Genomic DNA, 23,018 nt, shown 5'->3' on the forward strand with positions numbered 1-23,018 from the left:
AACAGAGAGATATCATGAATATTAAATAATAACTCCAAACTACTAGTCATATTTTTAGACGCTCCGCTATCAATAAGCCAAATTGGGGTATGTAAATTATTACCAGACAAAGAGGAATTATGAGTATGAGGTTGCTCCGTCAATGAATGGAGACGTTGGACTATATCAGAAGTCAAGGTCGAATGTGTTATTGGAACAACAGAATTGGAATTGTCACTTTGGACTGCATTAGCTTGCCCAAAACAGCCTCTCCCTTCTTGTTAGCGTTCACGCCCACATCCATTACCTGCATTGTTAGGGAAGCCAATAACCTGCCAGCAAGTACTGAAGGGATGGTTACTTTTAGCACAATAAACACATAGAGGCCATGGGCAATGCTAATCTGTTCCTGACGTTGTGGCTGCTGTTGCTGGGTATTGGAACTAGAAGATTGATGAGTCAAGGACTGGACTACACAACCAATAAGCTCAGACCAACTTGTCTAAGCTCGTGTAACTTCTTTGGTAGTTTCCTCATTAACAATGATAATATGTGCCTTATTCAGAGACACCAACAGAACAATGTTTAAAATTTGAGTCCTGATTGTGCCAAAAATCTCATCATTAAGCCCCAACAAGAATTAATACACGTGATCTTTTTCTTGCTCATCAATAAGGGATTTAGCGGTAGGATAGGCATCCCCCAGTGGAAAAGATTGATGCGATTTTTGGGACTCCAATTCATCCCAAATAGCTCTCAACTTGGTGTAATAAGCGGTGATATACGACCCTTATTGCTTAATACTCGACAGGGATTGCTTCAATTGATAAACACGAGAAGCGTTGTCAATACGATACCTTTCCCGGAGATCATCCCATAATTACTTAGCTATATCAAAATACTGGATGTAGGGTTGCTGGCTAGGATCAATTGTATTGTGGATCCATCCCATAATCATGGAAATGACCATGACCCATGATTGGCACTGTGGATAGGCAACATCCACAAGTTCAACAATTGCACCAATAACGAAATCCAATTTATTCTTGGCTCATAGGGCATTCTCTATAGCTTTGGCCCAAGTATCATAATTACTCTCTCCTTTCAATAAGACATTGGTTAATTGGATGTTAGGATTATCGGAGGGTACCATATAGAACGGGGACTGTGGGTCGAGGATCTTGTGTTTAGGATGGGTAGCAGAAGATTCGAATTTCCCTGAACTTTCACTATCATGATCACTCTCGTTGGCCATCGTTCAACTAGGGTTTATAGGTTAAGATAAAAAAAATGCTCTTGATACCATAATAAACTGATAAGAATATGGTTGGTTTCATTGTTGTGCCAACATGGCTCTTAAATACAAAAAGAATACAACAGAAAAGATTTACAATTCGGATTTTGAATTTACACTGACAGCTAATTCCATTCATATACTTATGTATACATTAAATGCAGAATATTAACATACTAGCTAACAGCTAATCACGTTACCGTTACATGCTAATTCTATTACTATAATTATGTATACATTAAATGCATAATATTTCCAAATTCTATTCCTACAATTACATATACATTAATGCAAAATATTTTCAAAATAATGTTTGTTCCTCCAATTGGTTATGTTTATTTTTTATTATATAAATAATTATAACTTATCAGAAATATTATACTTGCAAAAAAATTTGTTGGCTTATTGCGGTGGTTGTATTCTTATGACTTGTGTTGTGTGATATGTGCATAAGGCTTTAGGAAGGTTGATTCAGAACATTGAGAGTTTGCAAATGAGGGATTTCAGGGAGGGAACAAGCATTTACTGAGGAACATCAAGAGGAGAAGCAAATATAACAAGCTACTTCAAGCTAGAGCATTGGAGGATGAAGTTGAGCAGCTCAAGAAGGACCGTAATATATTAAAAGTGGAGATTTTGAAGCTTAAGGAGAAGCACGAGGATTTGCAGATTCAACTCACCAATGTAGAGGAGCGAGTTTGGTGTGCAGAGTTGAAGCAATGTCAGATGTTAGGCTTCATCACTAGAATGACCAAAAAGCTTGCTTTTGTTGATCAGTTAATTCACAAGATCAAGTGAAAAAGGAGCTTGGTGGGGTAGCCACGGTTAAGAGAGTCAGATTAGCCACATAAACTGTCCCAAATATTGATTATATACACCAGGTTATAAGTTTTTTGACCAATTGGCTACATTGCAATCCGAGCTCAGTGAACTCTTGTCTGAGACTGTGAACACCAGCATAACTCCCTATGTTTCTTCCATGGATGGTGATTTATTCAGTTCTATACAAGGTTTAAGGAATGATGTATCCAATGTTTATGATGTTAATTCAAAAAAACTAATGGAGGGGAGTTCTGATATTGGTCAAGAAGTAGATCTGAATGGCTCAAATATCTTCCTTGAGTTAGAGGATTTGATAAGCGAGCAAGCCCATTGGGTTGGATCCCCAAGTGGATTTAATAGGGCACATTAGCTAACTCTATTCAACACCTTTTCATTGTATGATTCTCTAAACTTTGTCTATTTGAAGTTTTGGAATAATTTGTCCTGGTAGTTTTATTTTATGTGAAATTGTGCAATGTAGGTTGCAAGAATGTATTTAAATTAGCATCTTTAAATTGTTTAGTACTGTGATTTTATTAAAAAACAAGTTATTAATAACATACTTTTGCTAAAAACTACAGCAATTTTTAAGGTCACTCTAAAGTTCCAATGATAAGAGGATATATATATATATATATATATATATATATATATATATATATATTATTGTACTACCATATTTTTATTATCTTTTGGTGTGTATGGAATGAGTTTTTTCCTTTTTGTTGCGGCTTGACCATATGAGTAAAAGTAAAAAAATTATCGGGGTCGTGAAAAACATAGTGTGGTTTTCCCCACTTGTATTTAATGCACATTTCCTTTATTTCTATTTAATATTATTATTTTTATATACATTAAAGTAAAGACAAAAAGCAAAGGAAAAGAAAACATACAAAAGATTAGACAGGGAAGCTCCTAGCGAGTCTATGCACGTTTAGAAAAAATCATACCCCTACTGTCAGTATGGAGATGACACCATAGTCCTGGAGGGGGGGGGGGGAAGTGAGCCTCATCAGGTAACTCCATGTGCACCAACAAATAATTTGCCAACCAATTTGTGCCCTGGTTTCCCTCCTGAAGAATATGCATAAACTGAACATTCCATTAATGACTAACAAAAGCTCGTATTTGAGTCACAAGATGGGACTCACCAGCTTCATTACCTTCCTTAGAAAATAATGCAATGACTGTTTGATAGTCACTTTCAACCAAAATATTTCTCCAACCTGCCTCCAAGCTAACTCCAACCCTTTTAACATACCCCACAGTTTCGCTTGTAAAGCAGCACCGTGTCCAATTCTTGCAGCAAACCCCCTAGCCAAACTCTCATGTGATCACGAAAAAACACTCCATAAGCTATTTTAGTCGTTTGACCCTTTGAGGCCCCATTTGTATTTAATTTAATATACGGAGTCAAAGGAGGCTACCAGTTAACATCCCTAGAGGAATGGAGTCGCAACCTTGACTTTGTGTCTGTAAAGGCCAACTATATCTCCTTTAAGCAATCAAGGATTGGCCGGGCAAGGTGGCGATCCCCATTAGGAGAGTTATCATGGGTCACTTTTTTTTTCTGGTGCAAAATATACCAATAACAAACAATATATAATGAACTCCAAAAAAAACCTCCCACACCCATGACATCGCAACTCCAATTATCAATCACTCAATCATCCCAATTGGCATCAAAGAACTAAGATAGTCTATCATATGGAAAGATACCGTACCATATATCACGGATCACCAGACAATCTCGAAAAATATATAGCAAAGACTACCTCTCCTACTAATAGATCGGGCAAAAAGGGTCCGCCATTGACCACGAGCTAATCCAATCTTTTGTAGGCAAACTTTTGAGTAATAATCTCCAAAAAAACATTTGAATCCGTTAAGGCCCTTTCCATTTCCATAACTTGTTCCAAACCTTCTTAGAGAAATTGCTATACTGAAAGGATTGTTTTGCTAGATATAGATAGTAATTACTGACCTGTACTGCTACCGTACCACCCATTAACCAAAAGCTTCTATGGGCCATCATGCATATAAGAAGGGAGTATACTTTTGATCTTTTCAACCATCCTCTAATCAAAAATTTGTAGTAGCATGTTGAAATTCCACTTACGATCCTAACCAACCACTTGATTGAGGCGGTAGTCCCTCAAATCTTTTGGTAGACTGCTTCGAACATGATCCAAGAGGTAGATAGAAGAGTTGACCTACTTGTCCTTCCAAAAGGAGATTGTCTCCCCGTCTCCAATTTCCCAAACTATGTTATCTTGCATATTGAGCATGACATTGCAGATTGCCTTCCAGAAAGGAGAGCATGTAGCCTTAGGGATTGACACTTGATCAACTTGCACCTTGTATTTTCCACACAGCACACAGGACCAAAGAGAATTAAATTCATTTTGAAAGCGCCAAGCATATTTCATTAGAAAAGCATCATTCATCAAAACTGTTTTCCTCAGGCCAAGAACACCAATCTCCTTCGGGCTAGTCAGGATGTCCTAGCCCATGACGTGGCTATTATACATTTTCAAAACCTAATTATGTTAAATTAATTGTAAAATAAAAAGGCATCTTTGTATGATTCATAGAATAATATTAAGATCACTAACTATTGATTCTAGTGATAAAGAAATTATTTCTCATAATTAGAGGTTTTAAATTCGAGCCCTCAAATAAAGAAAATGATATTTTGAAAAGTCGCTCCCAATATGAGTCCAACATTACTTAAATCAGATTAATTGTGTTTTCGGCTAACCAATGTACCATAATGATTGTCCTGTGTTATAAAAGGAAAATGTTATACGATATATATATACATACACACACACACACACACACACACACACACACACACACACACACACACACACACACACACACACACACATATATATATATATATGGTGTAGGATCATTTGACACTAGTGTCAAATTTAAAGTTCGACACCTCATCTAAGAGCCATTAGATCAAAAAAAATTAAAGACTCTAATTTGTAAGCATATGACACCATTGATCTTTTTTGATCTAACAGCTCTCAGATGGTGTGTCAAACTTTAAATTTGACATTGGTGTCAAAGGATCTTACCCCTATATATATATATATATATTTTTCACACAATCATCATAGAGTTTAATATTTCTCATGTTATAGAAGATAATATTATCTCCTACATATAAATAAAAATATATGAGAACCATATTTTTTCTTTCATCTTTTCATTTGGCCTCACATGGATTCCACATACTTTTGTATATGTGTAGAAGATAATTTTATCTCATACAATATGAGACACATTAAATCCATCATCATAATCTATTTTGTTTTTTTCTCCTTTCCGGGTCATCTTAAACATGAGTATATCAAAAATGTGGGCCACTCTTCCATTTTAATCAATTCAAGTTTGATAAAGAATATTATCAGAAACCTAAGTATGAGTCGTATGACAATAAATTGAAGTCAGTGTTAGAAATTTTTTTAATAATTGTGGGCTTCAATCAATTGTAGTTTTTCTTGTTTTAATAAAAATGGGCTAAGTCATGATCCGTATAGGGGTGCAATATAAAGCCCAGTTAATTAGTGATCCTTTTAATTTGGGCTTGGATATCTATAAACTGATTAGTGTGGGCAACAATGTAGGCCTAACTCATAGGCCCGTGATGGGAAGGGGACTAGGGTTAATAAGTTTGGCTAGGTCCCATCTACATTCACAACGTGTTAGAAAATCGTTACTCCATAACTTGCCCCATCGACGGTTGTGATCAGGGAGTGGTGTGAATCGCAGAGAAAGATCTTAGTCTTTCCATTGTAGGAGCATTAGAGGAAACAATAAGTCTTCAAGAAATCAAGAATCATGTCTTCAACAAGTAAGTCTAAACCTTTTGGTGTCCTAATGTCGTATAATTTTATCTTGAAATTTCTTACATTTGGTATCAGAGTCTAAATTATATGTGTTAGGACCCAATTTGTATTATTAAACATGATCAGGTTTTTGGGATTAGTTTTACTGTCTTCCTTTATTCTTGACTATATGATTTTTAAATCAATTTTTTAAAAAAAAAAATCAAAATTAGATTTCCAAGACACTTTGTAAAACGTGATTTTCTAAATCCATCAATTTTTTGGAAAGTTGAATAACTTTTTGTTTAACCCAATTTGATATAGTTCAATACTGTCGTGTATTGAATTACAAAACAACAATATCGTTTGGTGCATTCTTGAGGTGGTATTTTCTTTTTTTATTTGTTTTGGGTTTTTTGTTGTTTTGTTGGTATGTTTCATGATCGTGTGCGGATTTTCTATATATGTTTTCCAAATAAATTTTATTATAATATTTGTTGGGTGATTTATCTTGATAGAAATATCGTGACATTATTTCTATTGCATTTGGATTGATTGTTGATTATATGGCGGAGAATATAACATCAATGATACAATCATCAAATCAATCAATTAATTTGTATTCAAATAAATTTATTATTATTATTATTTAATTTGAAACCTTTGATGGAATTGATTGAAAGGCTTCAAGATATATTTCGTATTTGTGGGTTAATGAAAATATTTGGATAGAAATAAATACATTACAATTGGTATTTTTATATTTAGTTTGAAATTATTTGGAATGAATAATTTAAAATAAAAGTTATTTGGTAGCCATGTGGGATACGTACATTGCATTCAACATGAATAAAATGCCTGAATCCATAATAACTTTGATGAAACTGCTTCGTTTATAGTCAGGCATTATTTATGGATACAATTTATTTCTGTGGGGATTGATTTGATTGTGGAGAAGAAAACTTATTTGGATCTTTTGAGTAAATCCCATCCACAGGCTATGGTGCATAAGACACTTGTGAGCCCAATAATGACCTAATTTTATCAAATATTATTTGTGTGGTGTTATAATTAAATATAATTTTATGATAAATAAATGAATTGTTGTAATAAATATCCTTTTTTGAAAAAAAGATAAACCTTATATGCTTACTCTAATATATTTTTTCATTAAGATGCATGCTTCCGCTTGAATTATTTGAGTGCAAAATTTTATTGGAAATGCTATTATCTTTGACTCATTATCCGTAGAGATATTGCACTCTATTGTGCACTGGGTTATGGTTTTGGGCAAAGAGAAAATTAATTTCAGTGTAAGAGTTTTCATGAATTAGTATGGGTAATTGCCACCAAAGTGGAATTACTTATATTGGTTTGTGAAAATTTCTTTGTGAAAATTTGAGAAATAATTTTGGTTATTTTATGCAATTTTCTGCCCAAAGACGGTAATTGTGTGTTATAACTGTGAATTTGTTTGGGATGAAGTTAATGGAGGTACATTGATCAAGGAGATATGTCTGCCCAAAGAGGACAAATCTCTGAAGTCAGTGTATGCTCAATGAGCAACTTTTCTTTGAGAATGTAGATGAAGTTATTGGAGGCTCATTGGTTTAGGGATCTATCTGCCCAAAGGGGATGGGTTTTTGAATCCAATATCGTGCTCATTGATTAACCCATCTAAGGTTCTGACCTCGGTTTGTGCATTCTGGCCAAAGGGAAATGTACTATTATGTTGGCCTTGTTATGACAACCTGTTGTGCTCAATGATTAACTCATCATGAGCAATTTTTTCTTGAGTTTGTAGATGAAGTTATTGGAGGCTCATTGGTCTAGGAATCTATATGCCCAAAGGGGATAGATTTTCAAACCCAGTGTTGTGCTCATTGCTTAACTCATATGAGGTTCTGGCCTTGGTTTAACCTTGGTTAGTGCATTCTGCCCAAAGGGGAATGTACTATTATGTTGGCACCATTATAATATCTTGATTTAATTGTATAATAGCCCTAACCTAATTAATTAGAAAATAGCATGTAATTAAATAATTGAGCATGTTTTAGTGAGTAAAATTAAGGATAAGGCTTAATTAAATGAGTCTGAGTCACTTTGGAGTTAAAAAGTGTACTCAGTGAAAATTAAGGGGTATAAATGGGTACTGGCGAAAGTGCCCAAATATAAAAATAAAATTGTAAATATTTCTAAAATAATATTCCAGACTTTTGGGTAAAGTTTGGTAATTATTGGAGTTAAATAGATAGACGAACTAATACCCACATGTTACCACTTAACTTATGTTAAGTGATAAAATGCAAAAAGAACCCAAACCCCCCAGAAACCCGTCGACAGAAACAGAGGGAAAGAAGAGAGGAAGAAGAGAGAAAGGAAGGAGAAGAGGGAGAGAGAACCTAGGGGGAGCAAATCCCAACCGATTGGAGTGATTCAAAAGCCTAAACCACTCTAAATCTTCCCCTCTTTCATAATCCTAGCTTAGTTTTGAGTGGGGAGCATTGTGGAGAGGGATATTGTCCCTCAAAAATCCGACCCTTTGTGAGATTTTGGGGTTTTGAGGGCTTCAACCTCCATTGAAGCTTGAGGAGCCATCAACCCTTGGTTGTGTGACCATTGGTGGTAAGATTCTACCCATTGAACCTCATGATTCCTTGAAATTGCATGAGTTAGGGTTTATGAATAATGTTTTAGGGTTTTTGATGAAATGTTGTTAAATTAGCTATGTTCTAGGAAGAATGGAGCTTAGAGCATGTTATGGAAAATGCTAGGAATGTCATTTAATCGGTAAAAATGAGCTTAGATAGCTAAATGAGTATATTTGGAAAATGGCAAGAATATGACACTTAGATATTGGATTTCTTGCATTGTTGATAAATGGTTTGGTTTGGTTGGTTGTTGATTATGCCTTGGTGTTGTCTAGGATTGAGGCAATTGGACCAACCTTGAGTGATCAACCATTGGAGCAAGCTATGGAGCTTGATTAGCTCCATTGGATAGGTGAGTTCATGCTTATGTTTGGTATGAATTGTATAGCTTGGTTGATAGCTATGAGGTGTTATTGGATGCAATATGTGTTAATTGCATTAAACCTTGTGTAGGTTTTGTTTGAGAAGTGAAGTTTTGTAATTGACTGACTGTGGAACCTGTTGGTGGTGAACAAAGGTTGACTGAAGCATTGAGGTAAGCCTTCGGACCTTGGGTGTAATTCCCTTGACTGTTCCACCAAGCCCTGAAAGGGTAGAGATTGTGATTGTGTATATAAATGCAATAATATAGTGTAATGCTTTGTTATACGTATGTGTATGCATTTGGTGTGGCATAGGATGGTGTTTCCCTATGTTGGTATGTTGCATGACGATGCGTAAATCATACTTGGTAGTTAGCTGGCCAGTAGGACTATTTGCATCTGAGTTTCCTTAGGACAACTTGAGAGCTCGAGGGATTTCTCCTGGAGATGTTATTGCACTTTGCATAGATATGTATTTACTGCATTATTATTGTTATTGCTATTACACTGATATGGAACTGTGGGGTGGAGAGATGCTCCAAGGACCCCTGGTTTACTGGATATATTCGTATATCTCACCCCGTGTTGTGGGGACCCCCTTTCAGGTAAGGAAGCTGCAGGAGCCTCTGGTGGCAAGTGGCCATATCTGGATTAGCATATGCATGAAATGTGGCATTTCTTTTGAAATTATACATGTTGTTTTGTAGCTCACATGTATAGAATTGTAATTAATAGGCAATGCTAGATTTATGATTTGTATATTGGAATGGACTTAGCCTATGCTCATGCTTTTGGTCATCTCTTTTGTTGATGGGAGCCAAGGGAATGATCATAGTGTTTTGTAAGCTAAGTTCCATGATTTGCAAAGGATAAGTACTGTAAATGATGCCTACTTGAAATTCAATATATGCATGCTTGTTATGTATTGAGTTATTGAATTGGTTGGGCTGAGAATCAATTAGGTACCTTTTGTTTAAATTGGGAAACGTTGAGAAAACAAAGGTGATGCTGCCCAAATTGTAGCTAAATCTCATGAGGAGAGGTTGGATGAGTGCTAGGATTTAGTTTTGGGGCATGGACAATTGGGGTTTGGAATGGGGATGCATCTTCCCCTAGACTTGGACTTGAAAAATGTGGGAATTGGAATTCCCTGGCAGCGCGCTTAAGCGCCAAGGAGCGCGCTCAAGCGCCCTGCTGCCCCTGTGAGTGCCAATGCATTCGGCCTCCTCACGCTGGAGCGCCCAAAGTGGGGGCTTAAGCGCCTAGGATTGCGCGCTTGAGCGCCCTGGTTTGCGCTTAAGCGCCCTTCGCTGTAGAAAGATGGGATGCTTACTGTCTCCGCGGGTTTTAGCGCCTAGGATTGCGCGCTTGAGCGCCCTGGTTTGCGCTTAAGCGCCCTTCGCTGTAGAAAGATGGGATGCTTACTGTCTCCGCGGGTTTTGGCGCCCAGGGTTGCGCGCTTGAGCGCCCTAATTCGCGCTTGAGCGCCCTGATTCGCGCTTGAGCGCCCTTAGCCACTGAAGGAGGAGATGCTTCTGTCTCTGCGCGCTAAAACGTCCCAATGGGAGCTTAAGCGCCCAGGATATCGCGCTTAAGCGCCCATTTACACTGAACTACCTGATGCTTCCTGCCTCCGTGCGCTTAAGCGCCCAGATGGAGGCTTTAGCGCCCGATAACGCGCGCTTGAGCGCCCGGTAGTGCGCTGAAGCGCGCGGGACCTGTGATCAACACCCTCTTGTGTCGCTTCAAATTGTCATAACTTGGGCTATAGTGCTCCGATTTGAGTGCAGTTTGAAGCCACACGTAGCTAACGAAGAAATCTACCATATAGTAGAGGTTGGAAAATAAATAAGAAGTAAATTAATGGTTTAAAAAAATGGAATAAGAACATGATGTTAAGTTTGATTTATCTGTTTCCGCAAGTTAATATGGTTATGATCACGAAATTGGGTATTATAAATTCGGCATGTTTTAAAATGAAAATTTATCCGGATTGTAATTGAGCCAATGTGATTGTAACTGCGCTTAATATCATAATACGATGTTAACAAACCGGTTCTAGAACGGGGTGTTTCAAATTGAATGTGCTTATTGTCTTTTTGTTTATTCTGATGCATACTTATTTTGCCTTAATAATGAATTTCTATATTAGTTCCTTTAAATAGATTTGAAAACATGTTAGATTCATTTCAAAATTAATATTTTGAAATATTTATTTTAATTTTTTATATACATAAATATTTATTTGAAATTATTTGCTCTCATTCATATTTAATTTTGTGAGCTCTTATTCATGTTTGATTCTGTGAAAAATATTTTTGATCTTTTTTTAAGATTTTAAGTAATGAATATTATTATAGATTATGGTGATTATAACGTTAGTATTTACTCTCCTAATTTTAGCGTAGATTTTATGTGATTTGTCAATTAAGTTTGATTAGTGAGCTAAGATATGTAATTGCTGATATTTGGGATTGAAATTTATAATACAAGTTATAATTCAGTAAATGCAATATGAATTTGGGAAACATATGCTATAAAATTTTTCATATTATTTAGGTATGATTATTCGGAATGTTATTTGTAAATCGTCAGGGTTCTTATTAATAAAAACTATTATTTGCAATTATCTGCCCAAAGAAAGTTATTGTATGCATTAATTTTGAAATTTGCATTGAGTTAAAATTTCAAATAATGTGAAATAATTATGTACTATGTACTCTATCCAAAGGAGAGTTTATAATATGCTAATTATTTTGTTAAAATTATTTCTTTACCCATAATTAATATAATTGCATTTTTGTAACAAATATACTTATGATATAAATGATAACAATGTCATGATAGAATTGTTGATTGTATTAAATTATAATGAATAGAGATGAGAACTAGATTTATTATTATTATTATGGATTTTGATCTTGATAAGGCATTGCGTTAAAGTTATCGTATAGTTAATGTGGAGAGTATACTTGACATTTTCTTTAGTGTGAGAGATATAATTGATTTTGGGTGATCTTAAAGTTATTGTGGAGTCAGTGGAAGATATTTGTTTAGTTTTTGATGCCGAGATATGAGTTTATTTTGAAATGAATTTTCTATAAGGCTTCTTTGAGAATGATTTTGAATTCTATATCATTTTTAAATCAACATGGATTTTATTTTACATTAATAGTGATTTGATGAGGTAGTGACTTTCTTGAGCTATGATGAAAATTATTTGTTAGTATATTTACCATAAGGTCAGTGGGAGAAAAATCCATTTTCTTGTATTGTATGTGAATGACATAATTCTTAAGCATATTCAAATAGATTTCTTGTTAGTTGAACCTCTAACTAAAGGACTTAGGCCCATGTTATAAAAAAAAAAGGACTTAGGCCCAAGGTGTTTAAATGTGCTTTGATAATATGGGCATTGTGGGTTCCTTTGATATACTTGAATAGTGAGAGTTTGAATTCTCAATCTTTTCATTTAGGACACTATTGGTGTTTGGTTGACATGTACTTTTCATTGTGAGAAATTGGTACTGTATTTGTTTTTGCTATTATATGTTTTTACGTATCAATTGTGAAATTTTAGAACTCAATATAATTGGAACCACCATGCCTGTGGTTGACACTATAATGGAGTTTGAGGTATGATATTAAGATTTTAGAACTCAGTGTCGTCAGGACCACCATACCTGTGGTTGACACTATATTGGAGTTTGAGGCATAATTTTGGAACTCAGTGTTGTTGGAACCATCATGTATGTGGTTGAAACTATATGAGAGTTTGAGACATAATGGTGTTGTTGCGACTACAGGGCCCGTAGTCGACATCATATTTGATTATATGATTATTTTTTGATAAATCATGGAATTTCTCTAGCTTTAAGGCATTTGAGAGAAATTTGAGGACTGACAGAGAAAATAGTAGTTTGGCTGTTGTTGGATCACATTGGCATGCTATTTTCTTACTACACTTCACACTAATGACTAGTCGACGGAGTTAAATAACATTTGTGACCATGGAAGGTCTTATATCGGTAAGGGTATAATCACCGTCTGATTCAATGTTATTTGATTTTAGTTGGATGTAGTTATATTCAGATATCGCACCTTGGATCATGTGTTTTCTTAAAATGTGGCCACATTATAAGAATTAGTCCTTAGCCCGAGAGTCGTTTTCAAATAACTTGTTTTCCTTTTCTCTTTTAAATTAAAATTTTACAATTGATTTTGCCCAAGTGGAGAATGTTAGAAATTTTTATAATAATTGTGGGCTTCAATCAATTGTAGTTTTTCTTGTTTTAATAAAAACGGGCTAAGTCATGATCCATATAGGGGTGCAGTATAAAGTCCAGTTAATTAGTGATCTGTTTGATTTGGGCTTGGATATCTGTAAACTGATTAGTGTGGATAACAGTGTGTAGGCCTAACTTATAGGCCCGTAATGGGAAGGGGACTAGGGTTAATAAGTTTGGCTAGATCCCCTTTGCATTCACAACGTGTTAGAAAACCGTTACTCCACAACTTGCTCCATCGACGGTTGTGATCAGGTGTGAATTGCAGAGGAAGATCCTAGTCTTTCCATTGTAGGAGCATCAGAGAAAACAAGAAGTCTTCAAGAAATCAAGAATCATGTCTCAACAAATAAGTCTAAACTTTTTGGTGTTCTATTTTCGTATAATATTATCTTGAAATTTCTTACAGTGAGAGCCCTAACAATGAACACCAACTTGTAACATGTATTAATGTATGTAGACATATATGTACTTGAATTTGCTCTGTTCCCCAGCATGAAACATCCAAAAGTTCGATTATCACTACAAAGTTCACATTGCATTCTGCGTTCTAAGACTCGCCACGTGTGTTAACTTTCTCCTAAGCTGAGCATGGTATGTGGACTTTGATGTGTTTTGGTAGGGTCTTATTGCCCTTTGTTAAGATAATAACAAACGACTACAAGGAAATTATTGATAATTTTTTGTTATTCAAAAATGCCAATAATAGCTTAATAAATAAGTCGTTAACTTGAGCTTAAACAAAGCAATTAGCAGCTTAATTAATATCCTCTAATCACACTCATAATCTAAATCATCTGTTTATAAGAGAGTAGATAAGACTATCAGAGAGAAAAAAAATCTGCCAGTCATCAATTTTAAAAGGCTCACAAAAATTACTTTCTCAAATTTTGTAGCCAATAAAAGACAATTGAGATTGCTTTCGGTAGACGTTTTAGAACACAAACCACAATATATGTTGTAAAGAATCTTGGGATACACCACCCCAAAAGCTAGCTCAAAGGGTGGTTATAAACTCCACATTAGTTGCACATCTAACCAATGTGGGACTATATATCTCAACACGCCCCCTCACGCAAGAGCCCTTTGGGCGAGAAGCGTGGAATTGCACAGGCCCAATTTTTGGTTTACCTTTTTGTGCTTTTTATTTTAATTCCACTTGAAAGTGGGAGGCGGTGAGAGCTCAAGCTCTGATACCATGTAAAGAACATGGTATCAGAGCCTCACCGTCCCCCGCTTTAAAGAGTGGAATTAAAAAAAAAAAAAAGCACAAAAGGTAAACCAAAAATTGGGCCTGTGCAATTCCACGCTTCTAGCCCAAAGGGCTATTGCGTGAGGGGGCGTGTTGAGATATATAGTCCCACATTGATTGGATGGGCAACTAATATGACCTTTATAAGGCCTTGGGCAATCCCACCCCTTGAGCTAGCTTTTGGGGTGGTGTATCTCAAGGTTCTTTACATGGTATCAGAGCTTTCAAAGCTCTGATATCTGCTTCGGTTCTTCATTTTTCGAGATTCCATTTTCTTCTTCTCTTGAGGTTTTACAGATATGGCTATAGCTAATCAAGTTCATCTACCTGAGTATTTGACAAATCCGACACATCCTTATTACCTGCATCCAAATGAGAGTCCATCGCAGATTTTGGTGACTCCTCCTCTGAATGGACGTAATTTCCATCCATGGTCACGTGCGATGACAATGGCACTCAGATCCAAGAATAAACTTGGATTCATCAACGAAAATCAACATGTTCCTAATGATGAAGATCCTGAATATGAAGCTTGGGATCGCTGCAACACCATAGTTTTGGGATGGATACATAGATCCATTACTCAGAACATTGCTCAATCCATACTTTGGATAGAGAAAGCTTCGAGCGCATGGAAGGATTTACATGACAGATTCTCACAGACAGATATGTTTCGAATCTCATATCTTCAAGAGGACATCTACAAATTATTTCAAGGAGATAAATCTGTAAGTGATTACTTTACTCAGTTGAAAACCATGTGGGATGAATTGAATAATTTGAAGCCACTTCCCAATCCTACTGTTCCCTGTGTTTGTGGAACTGTTGAACAAATGCGTCTCTATCGAGACAGAGACCAAACTATAAGATTTCTGAAAGGATTAAATGAGCAATTTGCTCAAGTACGGTCACAAATTATGCTAGTTGAGCCACTTCCAAATGTTACAAAGGCTTTTTCTTTGATTTCTCAGCAAGAACGTCAATTTTTGTCTGAAAACAACATGAATTTTTCAAATAATTCTCAAGTTATGGCCACTTTTGGAGAACAACAAAATAACAGAAGAGCTAGTGGATATTTTAATGGTGGAAGGTCATATAGAGGACGCGGACGTAGTAATTTTGGTAGAGGATCACACATATCAAAGTTCTGTACTCATTGCAACAGACCTCATCATACTGTTGAGTCATGCTATCTTCTTCATGGATTCCCACCTGGATATAAAAGGAGCAATCCGGTTCATAATTCTGCTGCTGTAGCACATACTGATATGGGGAATCATGAGTCATCTATACAGTCACAGTCTTCCATAACTATGACTCAAGATCAGTATAATCACATTCTTGATTTGCTGCAAAATTCTAATACAATGCAGTCCTCACAGAACCAACATTCCATCAATGCAGCAAATTCTAGCCATCCAATGGCTGATAATGCTCAAACAGGTAACATGAGCGTTGAGTGGGTAATTGACACAGGTGCCACAGACCACATTACTCACACCTTGTCACAATTTTCAACTTTTCACAAAATCAAACCAATTTCTATTCACTTGCCGAATGGTTCAACTGTTGCTTCATCAATTTGTGGAACAGTAAATATCACCTCATCACTCATTCTTACTGATGTTCTTTATGTTCCTAGTTTCCATATTAACCTTCTGTCTGTCACAAAATTGTTGAGTTCATTACCTTATACCATTACCTTTAACGAATCTGTTTGTGTCATACATGAGAGAAGGTCAAGTTGCCTAATGACGATTGGTTCTGCTAGACGAAGGAATGGACTATATGTGATGATCAGTAATGCAAACAAGACAGTAGCTCACACAAATACCTCACCTTGTAATAAAACCAGTCAAAATGATGTTTGTTATTTGGCACCAAAGATTAGGTCATATCTCTAAAGATGTTACACGTGCAATGTCATTACATTTTCCTTTTATTCCATCTTCGATACATGATAAACCTTGTGATGCATGTTATTTTGCAAAACAACATAAGCTTCCTTTCAATCTCAGTGTCACTAAGTCTGAGAAATTTTTTGAACTACTTCATGTTGATATTTGGGGTCCCCATTCAACCAATTCTATTCATGGACATAAGTATTTCCTTACCATAGTAGATGATCACTCACGTTTTACTTGGATATTGCTTATGCGCACAAAATCTGAGACACGCACTCATCTACAAAACTTCATTGCTTTCATTAAAAATCAGTTTAGCACCACTGTTAAAACTTTGAGATCAGATAATGGACCTGAATTTTTGATGAATGATTATTATTCAAAAGAGGGTATCATACATCAACGTACTTGTGTTGAAACACCACAACAGAATGGTATAGTAGAACGTAAGCATCAACACATTTTAAATGTGGCTCGTGCTATTTTCTTTCAGGCCAAAATCCCACTTTCTTTATGGTGCTACACTATCACTCATGCTGTTCATTTACTAAACAGAACCTGCAGCCCCATACTTGATGGTAAATCTCCTTATGAAAAGCTTTATGGTTTTCCTCCCACACTGATTCATTTACGTGTCTTTGGCTCATTAGCTTATGCATCCACACTCACTTCTCAACGCACCAAATTCTCTGCCCGTGCTCGTAAAGCAATTTTTTTGGGTTATCGTGATGGAACAAAAGGTTACTTATTGTATGACTTGCACACTAACGAAATTTTTGTTTCACGGAATGTTATATTCCATGAAAGTGTTTTCCCTTTTCATCAACCTATCACACCTACCTTAGATAATCCACAAAATCCTATCCTTTCTACTTCTGACTTAGAATCCTTTATTCCCACTCCAATCATAACCAATGATCCAACTCACAACCAAGCTCCAACACACATCACAGACTTACCAGACCAACATCAAACAGATTTACCAGAATTACCAAACAACCAAATTCAGCCAAATAACCTCCAACCAGACCACTCTCAACCAGATCACTCTCAACCAGCTACTCGTCGTTCTTCAAGAACATGTTTGCCCCCAAGATACTTACAGGATTATCACTATAGTTTGTCCTCATCTCAGCAGCCTCAATCTTCATCTGGTAAATTTTCTAACTCTTCTGTTAAATACCCTTTATCAAATGCTTTATCATACGATTTGTGCACCTCAGCATATCACAATTTTTGTCTTAATGTTACCACTCACATTGAGCCACGCACTTTCAAAGAAGCAAATCAATCTCCCCAATGGCAGAAAGCCATGGATACTGAGCTGAATGCCTTGATGATGAATACTACATGGACAGTGGTTGATTTACCTCATGGAAAAACACCCATAGGCTGTAAATGGGTATACCGCATCAAATACAAATCAAATGGAGAAATAGAACGCTACGAAGCTAGACTCGTAGCAAAGGGGTTCACACAACTAGAAGGCGTAGATTTTTTTTGACACATTTTCCCCAGTAGCAAAGCTGAATTCCATTCGGGTTTTGCTAGCCATAGCAGCTGCCAAAGGTTGGCTTCTTGAGCAACTTGATGTGGACAATGCTTTTCTGCACGGTGATTTATCAGAAGAGGTGTACATGGAACCTACTCAAGGCTTATCTACTATAAAGTCCAATCAAGTATGCCGTCTTAATAAATCCTTATATGGTCTTCGACAAGCCAGCCGTCAATGGTATAGTAAACTCTCTTCTGCTCTTATTTCACTGGGATATGCACAAAGTCAAGCCGATCATTCCCTGTTTACTCTTCAAAATGGGAATTCTTTTACTGCTTTACTTGTTTACGTTGATGATATTGTCTTGTCGGGTAATTCATCCTCAGAAATCAAAAGAGTGAAATCATTTCTTCATGAACAATTCTGCATAAAAGACTTAGGCCCTTTACGTTATTTTTTGGGACTTGAAGTCTCCCGTTCTCATAACGGCATTCATGTAAACCAACGGAAATATACACTTGAAATACTCTCTGATTCTGGACTTTTAGCAGCAAAATCATGTAACTCTCCAATGGATTCTAATTTGCGCCTCAGTCAAGCAAATGGAAAACCTGTTGATCATCCTACTTCATACCGTCGCTTAGTTGGCAGATTGCTGTATCTTACCACTACCCGCCCCGACATTTCATATGCAGTACAACAGCTTAGTCAGTTCATTTCATGTCCCCATGACATACATGTTCAAGCAGCAAACCGTGTTTTACGCTATTTGAGAGGAGCTCCATCAACTGGCTTATTCTTTTCAGCTAAATTTGATTTTCATATCAGTGCCTTCAGTGATTCCGATTGGGCTTCATGCCCTGACACAAGAAGATCCATCACTGGTATTTGCATCTTTATTGGGTCATCTCTTGTTGCTTGGCGTTCCAAGACGCAGTCCACCATTTCCAGATCGTCGACCGAAGCAAAATACAGAGCTTTGGCCATTTTAGCTTGTGAACTTCAATGGTTCCAACATTTATTCCATGATTTACACATTCCATGGATAAAACCAGCCTCTGTATATTGTGATAGTAAGTCTGCAATATATCTTGCCCATAATCCAGCATTTCATGAACGATCCAAGCACATAGAGATTGATTGTCATGTAACTCGAGAGAAAATTCAATCTGGTCTTCTCCATCTTCTTCCTGTTTCTTCCGCTGGGCAATTGGCAGATGTATTCACGAAGCCTCTTCCTTCAAAGCCATTTGCTTATGCAATTTTCAAGTTGGGTCTGTTTACTCTTCACAGCCCTACTTGTGGGGGGGGGGGGGGGATAATACCCGATAATATTCAAGCAACCCATAATACTGAAGCCCAAACCCAGAAACTGTGTGACTCATATAAGAAAATGACTAATCACAACAGATGAATGCCACGTCAGATTGTGCATGACTTATTCTGTTAGGACAGTTTGTTAGAGTTAGTTATATGGTAGTATCATTAACCATTCGGGTTGAGTTAGTTTAACTTGAGTTAGTTCTTAATTACTGCTATGTATAAATAGCTTCATTGTAATGTAAACTAGTCAGTTTTTGGTTAATAAGATCGATTCATCTTCTTCATGAATACTCTGTTTTCTCTCAATTTCTTGAATACTCTGATACCGTGTTGAGATATATAGTCCTACATTGGTTAGATGTGCAACTAATGTGGAGTTTATAAGGCCTTGGGCACTCCCACCCTTTGAGCTAGCTTTTGGGGTGGTGTATCCCAAGGTTCTTTACATGGTATCAGAGCCTCATCGTCCCCTGCTTTAAAAAGTGGAATTAAAATAAATAAATAAAAAGCACAAAAAGGTAAACCAAAAATGGGCCTGTGCAAATTTCCACGCTTCTTGCCCAAACGACTCTTGCGTGAGGGGGCGTGTGGGAGATATATAGTCCCACATTGATTGGATGGGCAACTAATATGACCTTTATAAGACCTTGGACACTCCCACCCTTTGAGCTAGCTTTTGGGGTGGTAACCTCAAGGTTCTTAACATATGTATTTTATTCGATATTTGATGTATAATAAAAGTAGAACAGAAGAGGACATCGTCACATGAGGTAAAAAACTAGTACATTTTAATTCCATAAAAAGGTTCAACTAATGAGAACATAACAGAACTAAACTTTCTATTATGTTTCATCCTTTGGCTACTAAGTTTGACTAATGTAATTGGTTTCTCGGTTGAAATTCTATGAGTCATAACAAATGGCTGCGAAGACCTCTTTTCTTAAGAAGTGAATAAGGGAAAGAAGTAATGACAATGCCGCTATAATGTAAAAAAATTTCACCCCCTTCTTCCTTAAGACCAATGAAATACCAAAAATACAATACATGAAGGAAAAAGAGAATGGCTGAACAAAAACTACCATTAAACTAGTGAAATCACTAGATATGGATGCATTCCTGAATACATTATTTTCATCTAGTTCTTCATGGGTAGGGCAAGGTTTCTGTGTAGATTGAAGGATAGACATATTCTACATTTTCTGCTTGAACCACATGCCTTTAGTTTGTCTTTTTTTGCCTTCCTTTAATCAAAAGTAAAATATCTAATCCATCTTATTCAAAAATGTCCAATCTAATTGCGAAAATAACTAGTGTTCCCAATACTGATGGCCATTGAAATGTACATGTGCGATGTGAAAGGAGGCTTTCATTGCCGCAAACAACACCTCAAGCCTTACAACCCAAATAAACCAGATAGACTCCACTTGATGAATAAGGTTGTTTTACAAAGGATTGGAACCACAAACTTTAAGTTTTCACTAGATCAAATCTTGTGATTTAAGGGAGCAATAAGGTGTGAAAAGGGAAATAACGAAGGAAAATTAATATCCTTCAAGAATGAATGATAAGTAACAAAGAACATCTTTTATTTGTATCACTTTCTCAGGTGTGGCGAGAGAGATTTTCATCTGGTATATGGATACACTGCAAAAATATGTTTACTGTTTATCTCATGCACATACCTCTCATCCCAATCAAACTGGATTCACCATACTGCTATCTTAGAAGGAAAATTGTCAGCTTTCTTTCTTGGGATGTATTGCTTGGAAAACAGCTTCGAATTCTTCTTTTACTCTTTCATAGACATTCGGACCCTTAACTTCATTGGCAGGGGTATTCTCACCAATATCATCACTCCTTCCATGAGTTTCTTTATGATGATGGTGTTGTGACTTCTCATGGTGTATGGTGGCTTCAATCTCTTCCTTAGCTTCTTTCTTGGGATGTATTGCTTGGAAAACAGCTTCGAATTCTTCTTTTACTCTTTCATAGACATTCGGGCCCTTAACTTCATTGGTAGCGGTATTCTCATCAATATCATCACTCCTTCCATGAGTTTCATTATGATGATGGTGTTTTGGCTTCTCATGGTGTAAGGCGGCTTTAATCTCTTCCTTAGCTTTCACAAATATGTTTACTTCCTTTCCTTTTGTTTCTGCCAATGAAAATGCCTCAAATCAAGTCAACAGATTATTGGCCCCGAACTATAGCATTTGAAACCAACAACTCATGATTGAAGAAGCTTATGATTAATTATAAAGGCATGACAGTGATTTTTGCATTCACGTGGCATATAATAGAATAATTCCTATAATTCTTTGGAACAAGAATAAAGAGGGACTGACAGGCCAATGTGCTTCCATAACAACAAGTATGTAGTCATTCAAAAAGGAAACCACTTACTAAAAGATCCTCAAAACATTGTTAAACCCAAGAAATGAATTCCACATTATAAAAAACCCGCAAGTCTAGGACCAAATATACAAAATTTTGATGAGTCCATTCAATTAATGGTTACCTTCCTAACATAATGTCAACCATTATTTTAGAGGATGCATTAACACCTTACTGATGTGCACAATGTCCAAATAACCAAGAAAAAATAACAATCCCACAAATTAACATATACCTGATGGAGAGATTGGGATTTCTTGTTTATGGTTTGACTCAGCCATTTGACTTCCATCCCTATATCACAAAATAAAACTGGATATCAGAGTCTGTCAACTGAAATGTCAACTTTCCATAGTCAATTTTTTTTTTTTTTTTTTTAAGGAGGGTATGATTTCAACCTTATATCATGAATTGGAGCCTCTTTCTTGTGATGGAACACTTGACCAAGGGCTTGAAACTCCTCCTTTGCTCTCTCAAACACATTTGGAGCCCTAACATCATCCAATGAGATGTTCTTGTCGATGCCATTATGCAGTTCATGAGTTTCCCTGTTATGATGGCATGAAGAATTCTGAGGATGAAACATAGCCTCAAACTTTTCCTTTGCTCTTTCGGCCAAATTGGGTGCTCTTACTTCTTTAACTGATAGCAGAAAACATCATAACAAAATCATCCAATCAAATAGACACCGCACACATAAAAAAACTTAACATATTCCTCATAGTTTCTCCATAACTTCCACACAAAGTAATGTTAAACTCCAATATAAATCAGTTTTTCTTCTACTTCTTCCTCCTATGATATTAAAAAAAACATATATTTCGAATTTATTGCAAATGAAATTTAAATACCGGTGCAAAATTAAAACTTATAATAAAATAAATACTGCAAAATCCGAATATATGCAAACAATTGCAAATCAAAGTTTCAACGAAACCAATCTCTAAACTCAAACAAGGTTCGGATGAGATTAATTATGATTAATATAAAAGTGATTGTATATGATGGTATTCGTACCTGACAGAGAGTTTGTTGTTTTGTCGTTGGACTTAGATTCGGCCATGATGAGTTTAAGGTTAACGGGGGATTACAAAGTGGGTTTGCTGAGAATGTGTTAACGTTGTTGTTGTCGAAGTTAGTTTTAAGATGGGTAGCGGTCGGCAAAGCGCAGACGCATGATAAAAAGGGAATGAGATCAGATGTGACTTTTGAGTGAAGGGTGCTGTCTAGGGTGGACCACTAACTATCGCCATTAGATATAATAATTTTTAAATCAACGGTTCTGATTGATTATCTGTAACCGGTTGAACAGGTCACTTGAGGTATTTTCGGAATTGCAAAGTGGTCCTTCTCAGTTAACATGCTTTTGTCTGTTTATTAATCAATAATCATTGCCTATTACGCTTATGCC

General features: G+C 36.2%; 3 protein-coding genes across 3 annotated transcripts; 2 read left to right on the forward strand and 1 right to left on the reverse strand.

Moving 5' to 3' along the window:
* The first annotated feature begins 1,302 nt into the window (after window positions 1-1,302).
* On the forward strand, window positions 1,303-2,465 carry LOC133302538 (heat stress transcription factor A-9-like). Its single transcript, XM_061502329.1, has 3 exons — window positions 1,303-1,317; window positions 1,781-1,994; window positions 2,155-2,465. The coding sequence occupies exons 1-3, from the start codon at window positions 1,303-1,305 to the stop codon at window positions 2,463-2,465; spliced, it is 540 nt and encodes a 179-aa protein (XP_061358313.1).
* A 12,325-nt stretch (window positions 2,466-14,790) lies between these two features.
* On the forward strand, window positions 14,791-16,395 carry LOC133302545 (uncharacterized). Its single transcript, XM_061502340.1, has one exon. The coding sequence runs from the start codon at window positions 14,791-14,793 to the stop codon at window positions 16,393-16,395; it is 1,605 nt and encodes a 534-aa protein (XP_061358324.1).
* Window positions 16,396-20,351: 3,956 nt separating this feature from the next.
* LOC133302592 (uncharacterized) lies at window positions 20,352-22,774 on the reverse strand. The gene is made up of 4 exons (XM_061502402.1): window positions 22,625-22,774; window positions 22,006-22,249; window positions 21,843-21,901; window positions 20,352-21,368 (listed from the first exon to the last, which is right to left on the reverse strand). The coding sequence occupies exons 1-4, from the start codon at window positions 22,668-22,670 to the stop codon at window positions 20,950-20,952; spliced, it is 768 nt and encodes a 255-aa protein (XP_061358386.1). The 5' UTR covers window positions 22,671-22,774; the 3' UTR covers window positions 20,352-20,949.
* Window positions 22,775-23,018: the final 244 nt, after the last annotated feature.

Source organism: Gastrolobium bilobum, unplaced genomic scaffold (genome assembly GCF_033153095.1).
Source record: "Gastrolobium bilobum isolate Gb01-03AN ecotype WA unplaced genomic scaffold, APGP_CSIRO_Gbil_v1 utg25720, whole genome shotgun sequence".
In the NCBI taxonomy this organism is placed as follows: domain Eukaryota; kingdom Viridiplantae; phylum Streptophyta; class Magnoliopsida; order Fabales; family Fabaceae; genus Gastrolobium; species Gastrolobium bilobum.